Below are 15,231 nucleotides of genomic sequence, written 5' to 3' on the forward strand. Positions count from 1 at the left end.
AAAAATAGCTCTTTGTCAGGCGATTGTTCCGACACCTTCGCGGCGGCATTGACGTGGGCCAGAGCGGGAGAGCGGTGGGGTAGGTGGGGGGAAGGGCTGGAGGTCCCCCATGGGACCACTCGGAGGATTTGCCGCTGATAACGGCCCCTGTTKTGGGGAAATGGGCTCCTGGAGCGCGGCACGGTGCCAAAGGCCTTCCCGTGCTGCTGCTGCCCGCTGATCACCTCTCCCCCACCTGCCCCAGCCCTCCTGACAGCCCTGCACCACACCCCACYCTGGGGTCACCAAATGGGAGAAGTGGCTTCCCACGGCACAAGGTGGGATGGAGTCCTTCCAAGACCCCAGTTCAGACCCTGCAGGGTAGCCCTGGTCCAGCCCTGCCCCCCAAAACTGTCTCCCTGGGGTGCCCCTGCCCTCTTCACCCCACTGGGACCAGGGCAGGCARGGGCAGCCCTGAGGGGAGTGGGGCTGCGGTGTGTGGGAAGGCCATATTTCAGAGGGGTTAAGGCTCTCCCTGCAATATTGTCCCTGCCCTGAGCATCTTCAGGGGTCCCCTGCAGTGAGACCTTTCCCCATCCCCACTCAGAGCCCYATCTCCAGCCACGGTGCCTGTTTGATTGAGTGTGGGCCCTGCCGTGGGATSCTGGGGAGCTGGCACCACTGCAGGGCTCACGCTAGGAAAGGGGCTGTGCAGGGGAGCAACCCTGGGACAGCCCCCTCCTTTGTCACCCCCTGCCGCCTCCTGCCAGCGGAAGGTGATGGCCCCCTGGGGCCCACTCCTGCCCAGCCACCCCAGCTGCAGAAACAGGATTTTATTTCCCATGAAGAGCTCTGGATTAAAATAACCTCCTGGCCCAGATCCCTTTTCTGTTGTGGCAGGAGATGTTTGCCCGCAGCAATGCTGGGTATCTGAGCCTTGACCCTCCAGGCTGCTGTCCCCATGGTGGGGACATGCCCATCCTCTGCCTGTCCCTCAGAGATGTGTCCCTGTCCCAGCCTCAGTGACTCAGAGCCACTGGCCCTGCTGAGCTGCTGTCCCCAGGCTGGGCTGAGCCCCCAGAGCCGCTGGCCGTGGGGCAGGGCACGGGGCCAGCCCTGCTCTGATTACCCCCAGCGCTTTTTCCTTTTTCTTCCTTAATTTACTGAGTGCTAAATCCAAATATTACAACTTCCCCTCCGTGCCGCTGGTTACGCAGGCGGCCCCGGCCGGGCATTGTCTTATTGTTTGCAGAGGGAAGCTCCAGCAGGAGATTAACCTGGTGTTCACCCCGCGCCACAGCCTCACACCCTGTCCCTGCTGCGGGGCCCGTGTCCCCAGGGACCACAGCCGGCACGAGGTCCCAGCAGGGAGAACGTTTCAGAGGGGTCTGGTGCGTGGAGGGGACATGGCAGGGTGCTGGCAGCTCTGCAGSAGCGTCCACTGCACCCCTGGGATRTGTGGGACCTTGGGACATTCTTGCTGTGAATCCCCTGTGATGGTGAGGATCTGGCAGGTGTCTTGAAGGTCTCAGATAGACCCTTGGCCCAGTTTCTTTCCCAGGGACACTGGCAGGATGCTGGAGGGTCAGTACAGTCTGGGTCTGCTGGCATGGGGAGGCAGGGACTGCCCAGCAGCCCAAGCTGGAGGACTTGCTGCTCCTTGGTCTGCTCACCCCCTCCCATCCTATCCTCATCTATCTCATCCTATCCTACTCTATCCCATCCTATTCTCCCCCCTACTCCCATCCCTCCTTGATCCTTCTCTCCACCCTGCCCTGGGTGTCACCCTGTCCCCACTCCCTGCTCTCTAGATCTTGGGGGCTGACAGGGCTGGGAGTGAGGGAGTGACCTGTGACACTCAGTGGATGGCTGTCACTGTCACAGGGAGGATTCTCCAGGCAACAAGACACTGAGCTTTGCTCCAGGATACACTGGGGTATTTATCATGAGCCTCCACTCTTGGGGCAGCTCAGGGAGAGCCAGGCAGAAAGGACAAGGAATGAAAAGGGCTGGATCCTGGGCCCAAAATCTGCCTTTGTGTCCTCTGTCCCCGGCCGGCTCCTCTGCTCCGCTGACTCAGGCTCAGACATGGYTTGACCCTGCAGCCCCATCCTGGGGGTGGTGGGTTGGGAAAGCAGCACTGCCCATGGACCACAGGCTCTGCCTGACCCCTGTGCCCTCTGTCCTCCCACACCCCATGGCCAAACAGACCCTCCTGGGTCCATGCTAGGGCATGGGTCCCATTCCAGCAGCCCTGGTGCACAGCAGTACCAAGGACTATCAGGTCCTGGCCCCTGTCACTAGGGGTGAGCCCTGGCCTGMCCCCTGCCCATGGCTCCAGCAGCTCCTGCCTGGCCAGACCCAGCCTCATCTGTCCCACCAGCAAGGCAGCTCTCAGCACCCGCGGGTGCAGCCCTGCTGCATTCCAGCCTGGCTGCCCAGCCTGCAGGGAGGCTGAAATATTTGGGAGGGGAATGGAGAAGGGAAAGGGGAAAAAAAATAATAAAATAAAAATCTATAAAAAGAAAGTTTAAAAACACAAGTTAAAGAAAAAAAAATACCAGGCGCGGAGTGCAGCTGCGGTTCTGGTTCCAGTTCCCAGGTGATGTCAGGCCTGGAGCCTCTCCAGCCCTGGCCCCTCAGAGACGGTCTTTGTGGGTTCAGCACTGAGTGTTTTTCCTTCCTGAGACTCGGGGACACCTTCCTGTCTCAGAGAAAGCGGCCAACAGCCTTTCCAAGGGTGTCCGCACGCAGGAAGGGGAGAGGATGGGAGGGGAGCGTGGCTGGGCTCAGTGTGGGGCTGYGGCTGCCGGGGAGCTGGCGGCGGCCGTGGGCGATCAGTGGCCACAGCACTCACCCCACACGGGGCAAAGGGGCACCCGGCTCCCACCAGACGGCAGCTCTGAGTCACTATTTCCCTCTCACGGTGCTGGGAGGGGCTGGAATGTGCTGGGACCCACAGGCTTGTCACTGGGACGTGCTGAAACCCGTGGCCCCAGTGCTGGGACATGTTGGGATCCATAGCTCCAGGACTGGGATGTGCTGGAATCCACAACTCCGGTATTAATGTTATTGGGTGCCCAGCTTCTGCACTAGGACATGCTGGAACCCAGGGCTGTTACAGAGGAACTTGCATTGGGGTCGTTGTGCCATCCTTGRCACTGGGCTGTGCTGAGATCCATGGCCCTAGCACTGGGACATGCTGGATCCCACAGCCTCAGCACTGGGATATTCTGGGATGCATGGCCTTTATACTGGAGCCTGCTAGGGCCCTGTCTCTGGCACTGGGACATACTGGATGCACAGCTCCTGGGCTGGGCCTCACCGGGGCTCATGATCTTCGTATTGGAGCTTGTTCAGGCTCCAGTTGCTGGCACTGGAACATACTGGGATCTGTACACTCAGTGCTGGGACCTGCTGTGCCCCCAGCACTGGGACCACCAGCCCTTGCTGGCCCCCTGGGGGGCTCCGGAGTTGCCATTTCACGAGGATGTCCCCTTTCATGTGTGGGATGTGCTGTTTGCATAACACAGCATCCCCCATGGCCCCTGCCCCCCGATAAACCCGAGGGCAGGGATTCTGTGTCCCGGGCTGTTTGGAGAATCTCACGGCTGTTTATTGGGGTCTGGGACACATTAGCCACGCTGAGAACAAACCTCTCCCACCCACCCCGGTCCCTGCTTGGGACCAGCTCTCACAGCTGCACCACGCTGTCAGCTCCATAAATCAAACCCGGGGGAGGGAGCCYGGGGCAGGCTCACCTCGGTGAGCAGGGGGCTGAGAGGTGCCGTGGGCTCCCAGTGGAGCCCCTGCCCGGGGCAGGATCCAGCAGGACCCCCAAACATGCTCCCCCTGCTCYGTGCTGGCTCCAGGACCCCAGGGAGATAGGGCAGCTCCAGTTCATCAGCCCTTGTGGGGAGCCCCCAGCAGCCCCATCCACAGCTGCCTCTGCTCCGTGGGACACACTGGCCCCTGGGAGCCGCCAGCCCCGGCACGGCACCATTCCCAGGCTCAGCTCTCAGCGCCGGCTGGCCAGTCCAGCCCCCTCAAGCAGAATCCCATGTGGGGGTCTGGCCTGGGAACCCCCCATGTCCTCACCTGACCCYGTGCAGGTGCTGCTGCCTGCAGCCCCTCCATGCATGGCTCTGCGTGGCCATCATGGTGGCAGTGACAGTCACAATGGGGACACCCACTGTGGTGGTGGCAATGGTGGCAGTCATGGTGGCAGTGACACTGTGCCACTCATGATGTACCAGGTGGAGGGGAAGGCACGAAAGCAGTTACACCAATCCCCACTCCACTGGTTGTCCATGGCTGCAGCACAGGGCTGGCAGTGCCATCCCCATCACATGGCATGGCACTGATCCCCTTGGGACTTCTGCAGCCTTTGCAGGGCCAAAGATGTCATCAGGGCCTGGGGACACGGGAACAGCTCACCCAGGGGTCTCACCCCACATGAATCCCACTGTGGCACAGGAGAGCTGGGATGGTTACACTGGTTCCAGTGGCACAGAGCAGCCGTGCAGGGCTGGGGGTCCAGGGCCATCTTGGGGACCCCCACCTCACCCCACACTGGGGTGAGAGGCAGGCACCGGCCCATCAGAAAAATAAGGTTTTATTTTCCAAGCAGCTGCACGTGCACAGCCAGCGTCCCCAGGGCCGCGACAMCGTCCCCTCGGAGCGCCTCGACGCTGGCCGCACATGGGCCCCTTCCAGTCCRGCCCTGGGGCGCGGGGACCCCCCCTCCCCGGTCCTGCCCCGCRTGGGCAGCCTCGGCCACAGGAACGTCCTTTCGCCCCACTGCCGGCTCCAGGGCCAGTGTCGGTGTGGTGCCAGCCTGGGATCGGCCGCTGCCACCTCGGGTGAGCAGCTCCCTCCCTCCCCGCTGCGGTCTCTGGGCTGGCGTGTGCAGGCTCCCTCTGGCTCTGCCGCTGTCTCAGGTGGGTGCTGCCRGACCCYGGCTCATCTCCGCGACACTCGCAGSGGGGTGACCCCACGCACCTTCAGGCAGTTGCCCCCGAGGTCCCTCCGACTGCCCTGTAGAGAGAAGAGAGAGAATTGGAGATACCATGGGGTGTCTGGGTGGGGGCACCCTGCTCCTGCCAACTGTCCACCACACTGACTCATCCTGAGATGGCCAGTGCCTCAGTCCGGGGGCAGATCAGTGCTGCCTGGAGTGGACAGACAGACGGGGCCATGCCTGACGAGTGGTTGTGTGGGTGGCTGGGAGGTGGATGCTGTGGTGGAGCCCTCCAAGGTGGGTCTCTCTTGATCTTGTCACCTGGCAGGCACAGCCCCCGTGGCTGCTCAGCGCCGCTGGGCTCAGACTTGTGGCCAGGGCCAGTAGCACCCCAGGACAGACCCACAGCCCCAGASAGATCCACAGCTCTGGAGAGACACACACAATCCAAAATGGGATGGGGAGACTCAGCCTCACCTTCCAGTTTATGAACACAACATCAGCCCAGAACTGCCCACTATAACCCAGCACAGAAGAGCATGGTCCAGATCTAGCACAGAATGTTCCAGTATAACCCAGCATGGCTCRGCAGAGCCCAACACAGCCCAGTTTCAGCCCAGCCTATTTCCAGCCTTGCACAGCCCAGCACGTCCCAGTWCAACCCATTTCCAGCCCTGCCCATTTCCAGCCCAGTACAGGCCCTTTCCAGCCCAGCCTCAGAGCTGGGATGCACARAGTTGGATCCCAACTCAGCTCCCACCATCACCCTCCAGCAGGAGCTTCCCAGCCCCAGTGCCTCCACAGGGGCCCCTGAGGGATCCAGCAGTGTGCCAGACCCCCAGCTCCCTGCCTGGGAAACAGTCCAGGGACACAAYCCAGCCCCAGCCAGAGGATCCCAGCTGGGATCTGCCAGGGACCAGGTCTGGAGGACCCCAGGAGAGCTGAAGGGCTGCTAAGGGGGCAGCAGGAGCAGGGCAGAGATTAGATATGGAGCAGCAAAACCCAAAATAGCCCTGAGGGCTGGAGTGTGACCCTTGGCTGCACTGCTTGRGGTCATACGTAGGACAGTGTGAGGGTCTGTGGGTATGGGGACAGGTACAGCAGCCCCTGCTCACAGCTCTGCCAAGGGATGTCCGAGAAGGCCGGGTGGCTTCCAGCCTCTCACCCTGCACCCCAAATCCTGCACAGCTGTTCYTGGGTCAAGGGCACCCAGGACCCCAGCATGGGCAACACGGTGGGCTCACCACAGGAAAGGTGTCCATGAGCTGCAGGGTGCTGGGGGTGATCAGCTGGGTTGGAAGGGCAGGGGTGCTCTGCCATGGCCCAGCTCGGCCGAGTGAAGCTGTGCCAGTGCTGCCAGCACACCCTGCCTGGGAACGCTGGATGGGAGCTCTGTCTGGCCTCCCTCAGGGGGTGTCTGCTGGGCTCTGCCTGTCCTCTTGACATCAGGGAGCTGCTGGGGGAGCCCAGCTGCAGTGCCGATRGGCTGGCAGGGTTGGGGATGGAGATGGGGATGGGAAAGGGGTCAGCCAGGGAGCTCTAAGCTTCCCCTGGGACACCCAATGCCTCCATCTCCGGGGTGACTGTTTAACCCCTGAGACCTCCCAGCCCGGATGGACGTGGGGGAGCAGCCCAGCCCTGTGACGTGAGCAGGAGCTGTAGGCGTGTGGCTACAAGCAGGATTTGGCCAGGAGCAGCCAAAACCTCCAGTGGGAGCTGGAGCCAGAGGCTGTGGTTCTCACTGAGCCATGGTTCTCACTTCTGCCCGGCTCAACCTAGGCAGGATCCGCTGCCACCCATCCCCCGGGGCCACGCTGAGCCTCCTGCCCCACTCAGGCCAGGGACCCCCATCCCAAAACCCTGCTCACCCCTTTCCGCTGGTTGCTGAGGCAGAAGGTGCAGATGCTGCGGGGCTGTTTGCTGTCCAGGTCGCCCTTGGCGCCATAGATGGCACTGAAACAGGGCTGCCCATCCTCGCAGCCCTCGCCCAGCAGCAGCACGTTGGCCAGGTGGGAGATGTAGCTGGAGGCCAGGCGGAGGGTCTCGATCTTGGACAGCTTCCGATCCACCGGCTCGGTGGGGATGAGGGTCCGCAGGGCGGTGAAGGCCGTGTTGACGCTCTGGGTCCGGTCCCGCTCCCGTGCGTTGGCCGCCTGCCTCTGCTTCACCATCACCATGGGCCCCGGCTTCCGCGGCAGCTTGCGGCGAGCCTCGGCGCCCTCGCAGCAGCCGAACGACTGGTCCGACGTGTCGCTCTCGCTGCGGTTCTCCTCATCCTCCGAGAGCATGCTGAGGTCGGGGTAGAGCACGCGGGCGGCCACGGGGCGCAGCATGGTGAAAGCCATGGCGGGGTGCCCGCCTGCACCCCCGGCCCTGCTGGGGGGAGCCCCCGGGCTGCGGGGAGGCTTCCCCCGCCGGCACAGCTGCGACGGCGGCTCCGGACGCCTTCCCGCGGCTGCTCCGCTGCGGCTGAGCAGGGCTGGGACGACTGTCTGCAGGGGGAATCGGGATTTATACGGCCGGGGAGGGGCTGGCTCTGGAGCCCACCCCCAGCCGGCCCCCGAGCTCCGGCCAGCGGCAAGCGGCCAGCGGCCAGCGTCCTCACCCCAGCCCTGAGAGCCAGTGCTGGCTCTGGTCACTGGCCGGGCCCCACTCCGGCACGCTGGCCTGGCTGAGGGCACCTTGACCCCAGGTCGTGCCCATGGTGGCATTGAACTGTGGCGGTGCCGAGGCACTGTCTGGCAAGTGCTCCCTGTGCCATGGCCTCTGGCACCTGCAGAGCGATGTCACACACAGAGTCAGCCTACAGGCAGTTTGTCCCCAGCCCCTGCCTGGCTGTCACTTGCCAACCCTGGGTCCTGCACAGGGTGTCGGGGCAAAAACAGGGTGCAGGAGCTGGGATGGGCAAAGAAACTGGAGTGGGTGGCACCGGTCCTGTGCCCGGGTGTTTATCAGAGGGATGCCATTAGGGACACGCTGCTGCCCACACCCTGCCATGCCCACTGGAACAGGGTCTATGCCCAGGAGGATGCCCGGGGCAGGCAGGGATGCACTCCTTACTGCTCTGTTCCAGGGCCTGGCACCCTGCCTGCACCATGGGAGGGGACAGGGGGACACGGAGAGGCAGGGGCAGCACTGCCGGCAGCCCTGCCAGGAGCATTTCCTCCCGCCCAGGAGGAAGGTGTGTGCCGGCAGTGGAAACACGGAGTCTTTTCCTGAGAGGGGAGAGATGAGCTGGCAGCAGCAGGAATCACCGGTGTCCTGGGAAGGGCTCGGGTGCCCCCCAGCCTGATGGTTGCTCCTAGTCATTCTTTGGCACTGAATACCACAGACCATGCTCCTCCTCACCAGGGAGGTGTGTGTGGGTCCCACTCTGCCTTCARTCCTCCAGCCCTGAGCCAATGTTCCCAGGAGCATGCAGGGGGCAGCCAGCTGAACGAAGCAGGCAGGGGGGCTTCCTGCCTGCCTTCCTCTCCTTCCTCCTCCTCCACTATGCTCTGGGCATGATGCAGGTTAAGCAGCTAAAACATGTGGAGAGCAYGACCCAGCTCCTGGCGGATGGCTCCAGGGCCGCTGGGGGACTCGGCAGTGCCAGCTGCAGTCCCCACTGTCCAGCAGCTCCACAGCCAGAGAGGGATGCTGGGGGGAATCTTGGAGGCTTGCCAGGGCTGGGACAGTGGCCATGGAATGCAGCTGGCATATCACAAACACCCCAGTGGGGTGGTCAGTGGGGTGCTCTGGGGACTGTGGGATGGGGTGGCATCRTGTTCCTCAATGCCCCAGGGCCAAAAGGTTACGTTTGCAGGACTGGAGCTCATACTATTTCTGTTGGGGTCTGGGTTACCCCAGAGGCTCTCTTAGTGCTCCCAGGGCTTGTGGCTGCTGGACCATGACAGGGGCAGCTGTGCTGCCTGGCACCAGCACCACTTCACTGCCTCCCATCCTGCTGGCTGTGAGCAAACGGCCCCTCTGCCCCCYGCGGGGCACAGGCAGCCCCCAGCCGGCGGGACCCCCCTGCCCTGTTTTCCTTCACCATTTGTCTGCCTGTGCAGAGCCTGTAAATCACGCAGTGGGAGGCAGAGAGATGGGCTGGGGGCCAGGGGTCCTGCTGGGGCTGGGGACATGTATGGCTATACCATGGGCTGGGAGTCCCACTGGGGCAGGGACATACAGGGCCGAGCAAGAGGACAGGGATCCTGCTGGGGCTGAGGGTGGGCAGGGGTCCACTGTGTCCATACTGACACCTCTCACTATGCATCAGTCCTCATGAGGGACCCTGACTTTCTTCTGTAGCCCCTGTCCAGGTGCAGACCCCCACAAAAGGGTACTGCAGGCAGTGCCAGAGGCAAAGCTGAGGATGGGCAGGCCCTTGGCATGACAGGCAGGGAGCAGGCAGGGAGCAGGCAGGTGCCTGCACAGAGAAGGGAACCCCCACTCTGACCCCCTCTCTCCCCTGAGTCCCACTGGGCCATGGCTGGGGGTCCACAGCAGCCCCTGGCCCTGACAGCAGCAAGACGGATGGCAGGGGCTGTGTACTCAGCTGCACACCCCACACATGGCCACCAGCTGACCGGGACAGGCTGGGGGGGGTCACACAGTCCCCAAGCCCAGCCGAGCTGCCCCAGGGCTTTTTTGGGGGACACGGCCACATGTGGGGTGCTGCTGGCCTGTGGGGTCTGGAACATGGAGTGGCACAGGCAGGGAAGGAGCAGCAGACAGGAGATGGCTTCATGTGGGGTGGGGACAGCACATGTGTGTGCACATGTGAGTGCATGGATGTGCAGCTGCACACATCTGTGCATCCAAGCACGTACAGATGTGTGTATCCACATGTGTGTGCACAGGGATATGTGTGAGTATGAGGGGGTGTGAATGTGTTTGTGCAGTTGCCCGTGGATGTGGTTGCGTGCATGTGGGTGTGTGGGTAGGGTGCCATGTAGACCCTGAGTGCCACAACCTCCTGCTGCAGTGACAACCCCGCGTTGGCACACGTGTGAGCATCACCTCACCAGATGCTGCACATGGAAGGATGGACAGACAGGAACAGTCATTCATGGGAATCAGGGAGCACTGCAGGCTCCCTGCCTGTCCAGCTGCCTGCGGATGCTGTGGCTGCAGGGCAGGAGGATGCACGGCAGCAGCTGGGTTTTCCTGTGCTGCCTGGCAGGTGTGTGGTACAGGACGTGAGCCCTTGTGCCTAGGCCCCCATAGCCCCCACAACACGGTGGCCTTGGCTCTGACTCTGCTGGGAAACACAAGGCCATGGCATCACAAACCTCCCACTGGCCTGAGCGGGTGCCAGGACATGGTGGGGCTCGGCATCACAGCTCCCCTGGCTGATCCAGCCAAACTAACTGACCCTCGGGAGGAGGCCAGTGCCAGGCAGTGGGTCAGRCATGCACAGGACCCTGCATGGGACAGAACAGCATAGAGCATRATGGCCTGAGCATGGGGTTGCAGCTCTGACCCCAGCCCAACCAGGTACTCCCTGATTGGGGGGTATAATGGGGTTGGGGTGCTGGGCACCCAAAGGGTCGGGTCCTGCCTCTGCTGCCAGGGAAATGCCCCCTGCCCCCCACACCAGGGAGTGTTTRTCTTYGAGGTGATACTTAAGTGTAAGAAAATAAACAGGGAGCAGATGGGCCAGGGGCCAGGGCTGCCCCCAGCCCTGCGGGATCGCTCCAGCCCTGCTGGGAAAACACCACGGCTGGCGAGGCAAATGGATTCCAGACCTGCGGCAATGCTGGAACATGTGGCCACCAGGACACTGGGCCTGACCCTATCGAGCCCTGGACTGATCCATTCAACTCCGCCCCATCCCATCCCATCCCATCCCATCCCATCCCATCCCATCCCATCCCATCCCATCCCATCCCATCCCATCCCATCCCATCCCATCCCATCCCATCCCATCCCATCCCTCTGAGTGCCCTAATTCCACAGCCCCTGACCAGACCTTGGCATTGGGGATATCCAGGACTGGCCCCTCTGCCTGTGGCTCCCCAGTTTCAGGGTGCTCAGGCCAGTGAGCCCACAGATCAGGGAGCTGCCCCAAAAGCACTGTCCTGTCCAGCTGGGTACACACAGCCTCCGAGTCCAGCTGCCTCCTGCCCCGTGCAGAGTTCATCAGGGCTGGAATCTCATGCCAGGAGAGTCTATCCCTGGTCCCCAACACTGGGAGACTGAGGCTGGCAAACCTGGGAGCCCCTGGAGCCCTCCTTGGTGAGGAGGAGCAGTGAGTATGGGGGACTGGGCATTGTGAAATCTTTGGGGGAGCAGGAGTTTCCCCATTTTTCAGCATCAGGGCTGTTTCAGGATGATCTGGTGGGTCCCCAGGCAGTGTGGGAAGCACCAGACCCGCTCCACCCCCCGGGCTGTACCTGCAGGCTGAGGCTGCTGGTCTGGAAAGCATTACACGCCTGTCGTGCGGGGAAGTCTGTCCCAGTTCCGGAGCTGGGACCCCCCCCCCCACCCGGCCGGGGCTGGGGGGAGCCCACAAAGCGCCTTTGTTCCTGCCCTGGAACGAATGGATTGGAGGCAGCCGGATCGGCTGTCAGCCGGCGACACCAGAGACCCCGTGGGTCAGGCAGAGGGAAGGGGGACAGGTGGAGGACGAATGCATGGGGGCAATGCAGGGCTCTGGAGAGACCCACTCCTGTGCCAGCCAGGGGGTTGTGGCACCACAGCCCCGACTGGGGATCAGCTCCCACTGCCCACACCATGCCAGCCCAATGGATGCACCAGTCAGCCCTGGAGATGCTCACCCAGCACCCTGGACACAGCGCCGGGTCCTGGCTCCCAGCTGGTGTCAGGGAGCCCAGGAGTGGACCCCTGGCACWGTTTGCAGGGGATGGTAAGCTGGAAAATCAGATCCTGGCTTTCCAGGCGGAGGAAGCAGGCTGGGGAAAGGAGTTGCAGGATCTGGGCAGCCTCAGTTCGTTCCCACTTTGCAGAGTCCCAGCTCTGCTGAGCTGCCTGTTACCCAAGGAATGAGGGGCACAAGCCCAGGCGAGCAGGGCAAACAGAGTCCATGTGAGGCGTGCAGCACTGGGGGCACACAGGATATGGGCAAGCAGCAGCCCCTGCCATGAAACACCCGTTTGGGGGCACTCTGGAGATGTCCCCACTGCCACAGGAGCTGCCGCAGGAGCTGCTACCTCCTCCCTCCACCCCCCGCTCTCTAACAAGAGGAAACTTTTTAGCACGCCACAATTCTTAGGAGAAATTTATGGCCCATCAGGGAGCCTCGGGCCAGGGCTGCTCTCCGTGAGCGCTTGCAGGGCTTCCTCCCGGCACACAGCTGCTTTGATGCGGCACATGCAGCTCTGCCGCGCCAGAGTCCCCCTCCGGTCCCTTCCCTCATCCAGCACCCCCAGCCCACCCTGCTCTTCCTCCCCAGTGGATCCTGCGGAAACGCGGGGGCAGCAGTAAATTGTGCCCTGTCCGATGCCAGCACTGCCAGCTCCTGCCGTGCACACGAACCGGCCGTGCCCTCCTCTCCCAGTTTCTGCCCTGGAGGGGCAGGATCCGTCGGGGGAGGAGCATGGCTGAGGGGGCAGAAATGTCCGGCTGCGGTTCCTGTCCCAGTCCTGCTGCTGACTCACGGCGTGGTGAGTGAGTCAGTGGCCTTTCCCCTCCCTGGATGGAGGCTCTTGTCTTAAGAGGGATGCTGGGATGCCCAGGGGATGCTCGAGGCGTTTTTTTCCGGGCTGTACGTGGGGTTTCTTGCAGAAATGACAGCATCCCAGCATGACAGRACTTGCATGTGCAACCACAGCTGGGCCAGAGCTGACCCTGAATTCAGCTGCATGGCAGGGTGGGCTGGCAGAGCATTGTCCCAGCACAGCATCCATTCCCTTGCAGCACATCCATCCCTTTGCAAAGCATCTGTCCCTGTCCCGTGTGCCCGCAGCCACTGCTCTTGCTGGTGCCAGGCCACCATGCCGTGCCGTGCTGTGCCATGCTGGCCTGCTGCATCCCTGCTCCCAACATCAGCACCCCTCAGCATCAGGCCAGGGAGCTGCAGGGGTTTYGATCACCTTTATTCCAGGTGCTGCAGCAGGTGTCCCCACCACAGGATTTTGGAGTTGTCCCCYGCAGAGATGGGGACCACGGGATGAGTCCAGTGATGGGGCAGAAGTTTTTGGGGCAGGCGCAGTCCAGGGTCCCCTCCTATCGGGGTACAGGGTGAGCCCAGAGTGCTGAGGAAGGGCTGGGGACCRGCCATGCCGGCTCGGCCGTGCCACCTCCCGGTATGGCTGTGTCCTGATTCTGCTGTGTCCCGGTTCGTCCGTGTCCCTTCCCGGTTCAGCCGTGTCCCGAATGGGCTGTGACTCGTCCCAGTTCCAGTGTGCTCCGRTTCAGCCGTTCCCGCTTGAGCCGTGCCCCGGTTCAGCCCGTTCCATCTCGGTTCAGCTATTCCCGGTTGAGCCGTGCCCCGGTTCATCCCACCCCAACCGGTTCCTCCCGTCCCGGTTCCTCCTGTCCCGGTTCATCCCGTCCAGGTTCATCCCATCCCAACCGGTTCCTCCCGTCCCGATTCATCCCGTCCCGGTTCATTCCGTCCCGGTTCCTCCCGTCCCGGTTCCTCCTGTCCCGGTTCCTCCCGTCCCGTCCCGGTCCCCGCGGTCGCTCCGGGCGGCGCAGCGCGGCACAATAGCGCCACCTGCCGGCCCCGCCGAGCGCCTCCCGGTACCGGCGAGACCCGTCCCGGCTGCGGGGATCCCGGGACCCTCCAAATCTGGGGATCCCTGACTTCATCCCAGCTGAAGGGACCGCGGGGACTCCCCAAGGCTGCATGGTGACCGACCACATCCTCACCGGGGGCTCACGGGTCAGAACCAACCGGGACAGAGGGGGCTGCGGGACATCCTCGGGGTGCTGGGCTAACGCAGTTGGGGCGTGGAGGAGCCCAGGTAGGTGCGGAGGTCGCTGAGGGTGGAGGGGATGATCTTGGCGGGTATGGTCTCCCGGTGGAGTGCCTGGTGGGCAGCGAAGCGGTGGCAGCCTCCAAACGAGTAGAAGTAATCGCCGCCCTCACTGCCTTTGATCCAGAGCACATCGATGGGGGGCACCCGCTCGGGATCCTCCTGGAAGGGGGAGACACATCCAAGAGCAACGCACCCCGGCACTCCCAACCTGCCCTGACACCCCCCGACCTGACTGTGCCGGGGCTCGGGTGCTGCCAGCTTCCCCAGTGCCCTCTGTGTGGGCTCAGGAGGGGCTGCCTCTGCGTCCCGGGGGGCTGTGCTCACCTGCAGGGTCTCCATCAGGCTCTGCACCTTCCCCGGCTCCAGCTGAGCCGGGATGGGGCGGATGAGGACACGCATGGGCACGTTGTGCACGGCCGAGATGTGCTGTGTGTGGATGCTCCTGTCCTCGGTCTCAGCCATGGCTGCGGCTGCCGGCCGGCCTTGGCCTTCCCCTGTCCCGCTCAGCCAAGCTCTCCGCTCTGCCCGGAGTAGTGTAGTGCCCAGCCGGGCCCCTCTGCTTCCTCCCGGCCCAGCCATCGTCATCGTCACCGCCGCGCCCCACCGTTTTGCAGAGTCACAGTGAAGGGGCAGGACACATTTCCGGGCCGGGTGCCAGAGCTGGCTGGCCCGCTGCCCGCTCCSGAGAGCCTGCGGTCAGGGCTGCCCTCGGCTCCTCCTTCCCGTGGGACACTCACGGGCACACGGCAGCTCAGACCCCACCATGTGTGCTGGGGGTCCCCATTCTGGCCCCGGGGGTCTTTGCTCCCACCTGGCCCTGCTGGGGCACTRAGGATCATCCTGCAACCGAGAGTTGGGATATGCCCCCACCTGCCTGGCTGTACCAGGAACATGTCCCCAGCCCAGAGCCCCCTCCCTGCTGCGCTGACACTCCGTGGGGTTCAYGGCAAGGAAGAGGAGGCATGAAGCAGTTCCAGAGCTAAGGCAGTGATGCCAGGATGCTCCACAGCTGGGCAAGCACTGAGGAACTCCAGCCCTGAATCTTTCTAGGTCATTTCTTCAGACCAGTGTCCCAAAMGGGGAGAGGCTCCTGGGAAGAACTAGGTCTCCCACCCCACTGGGTGCTGCAACCAGGGCACCCTGGATCTGCAGCAGGGACATGATGTCRGCAGTTGGCTGACCCCAGTGCCCTCACCCTGGTGCCATGGAAACTCCCCAGCCCCAGAGCTGACTCTGACACCATCATGCTGATGATGGTCAGGGAAGGGCTTGTGAGGCTCTAGAAGTAGATTTTTGCAAGGTCAGTCTGGCAATGACTTTGCTGGTGAAAGATTGCACTGATGTCACTGGGAGCCYAGGGCT

At 63.0% G+C, this 15,231-nt stretch overlaps 2 protein-coding genes across 2 annotated transcripts; both read right to left on the reverse strand.

The window, feature by feature from the left end:
- Positions 1-3,572: 3,572 nt before the first annotated feature.
- On the reverse strand, positions 3,573-7,509 carry TCF15 (transcription factor 15). Its single transcript, XM_057366037.1, has 2 exons — positions 6,808-7,509; positions 3,573-5,016 (listed from the first exon to the last, which is right to left on the reverse strand). The coding sequence occupies exons 1-2, from the start codon at positions 7,282-7,284 to the stop codon at positions 4,942-4,944; spliced, it is 552 nt and encodes a 183-aa protein (XP_057222020.1). The 5' UTR covers positions 7,285-7,509; the 3' UTR covers positions 3,573-4,941.
- Positions 7,510-12,960: 5,451 nt separating this feature from the next.
- On the reverse strand, positions 12,961-14,653 carry SRXN1 (sulfiredoxin 1). Its single transcript, XM_057366038.1, is given in 4 exon segments — positions 12,961-14,028; positions 14,194-14,468; positions 14,471-14,629; positions 14,632-14,653. Coding segments are annotated over 4 exon segments (660 nt in total). The 3' UTR covers positions 12,961-13,824.
- Positions 14,654-15,231: the final 578 nt, after the last annotated feature.

This window comes from Malurus melanocephalus, unplaced genomic scaffold (assembly GCF_030028575.1).
Source record: "Malurus melanocephalus ecotype Western Australia unplaced genomic scaffold, MMel_1.1 scaffold_59, whole genome shotgun sequence".
Classification (NCBI taxonomy): Eukaryota; Metazoa; Chordata; class Aves; order Passeriformes; family Maluridae; genus Malurus; species Malurus melanocephalus.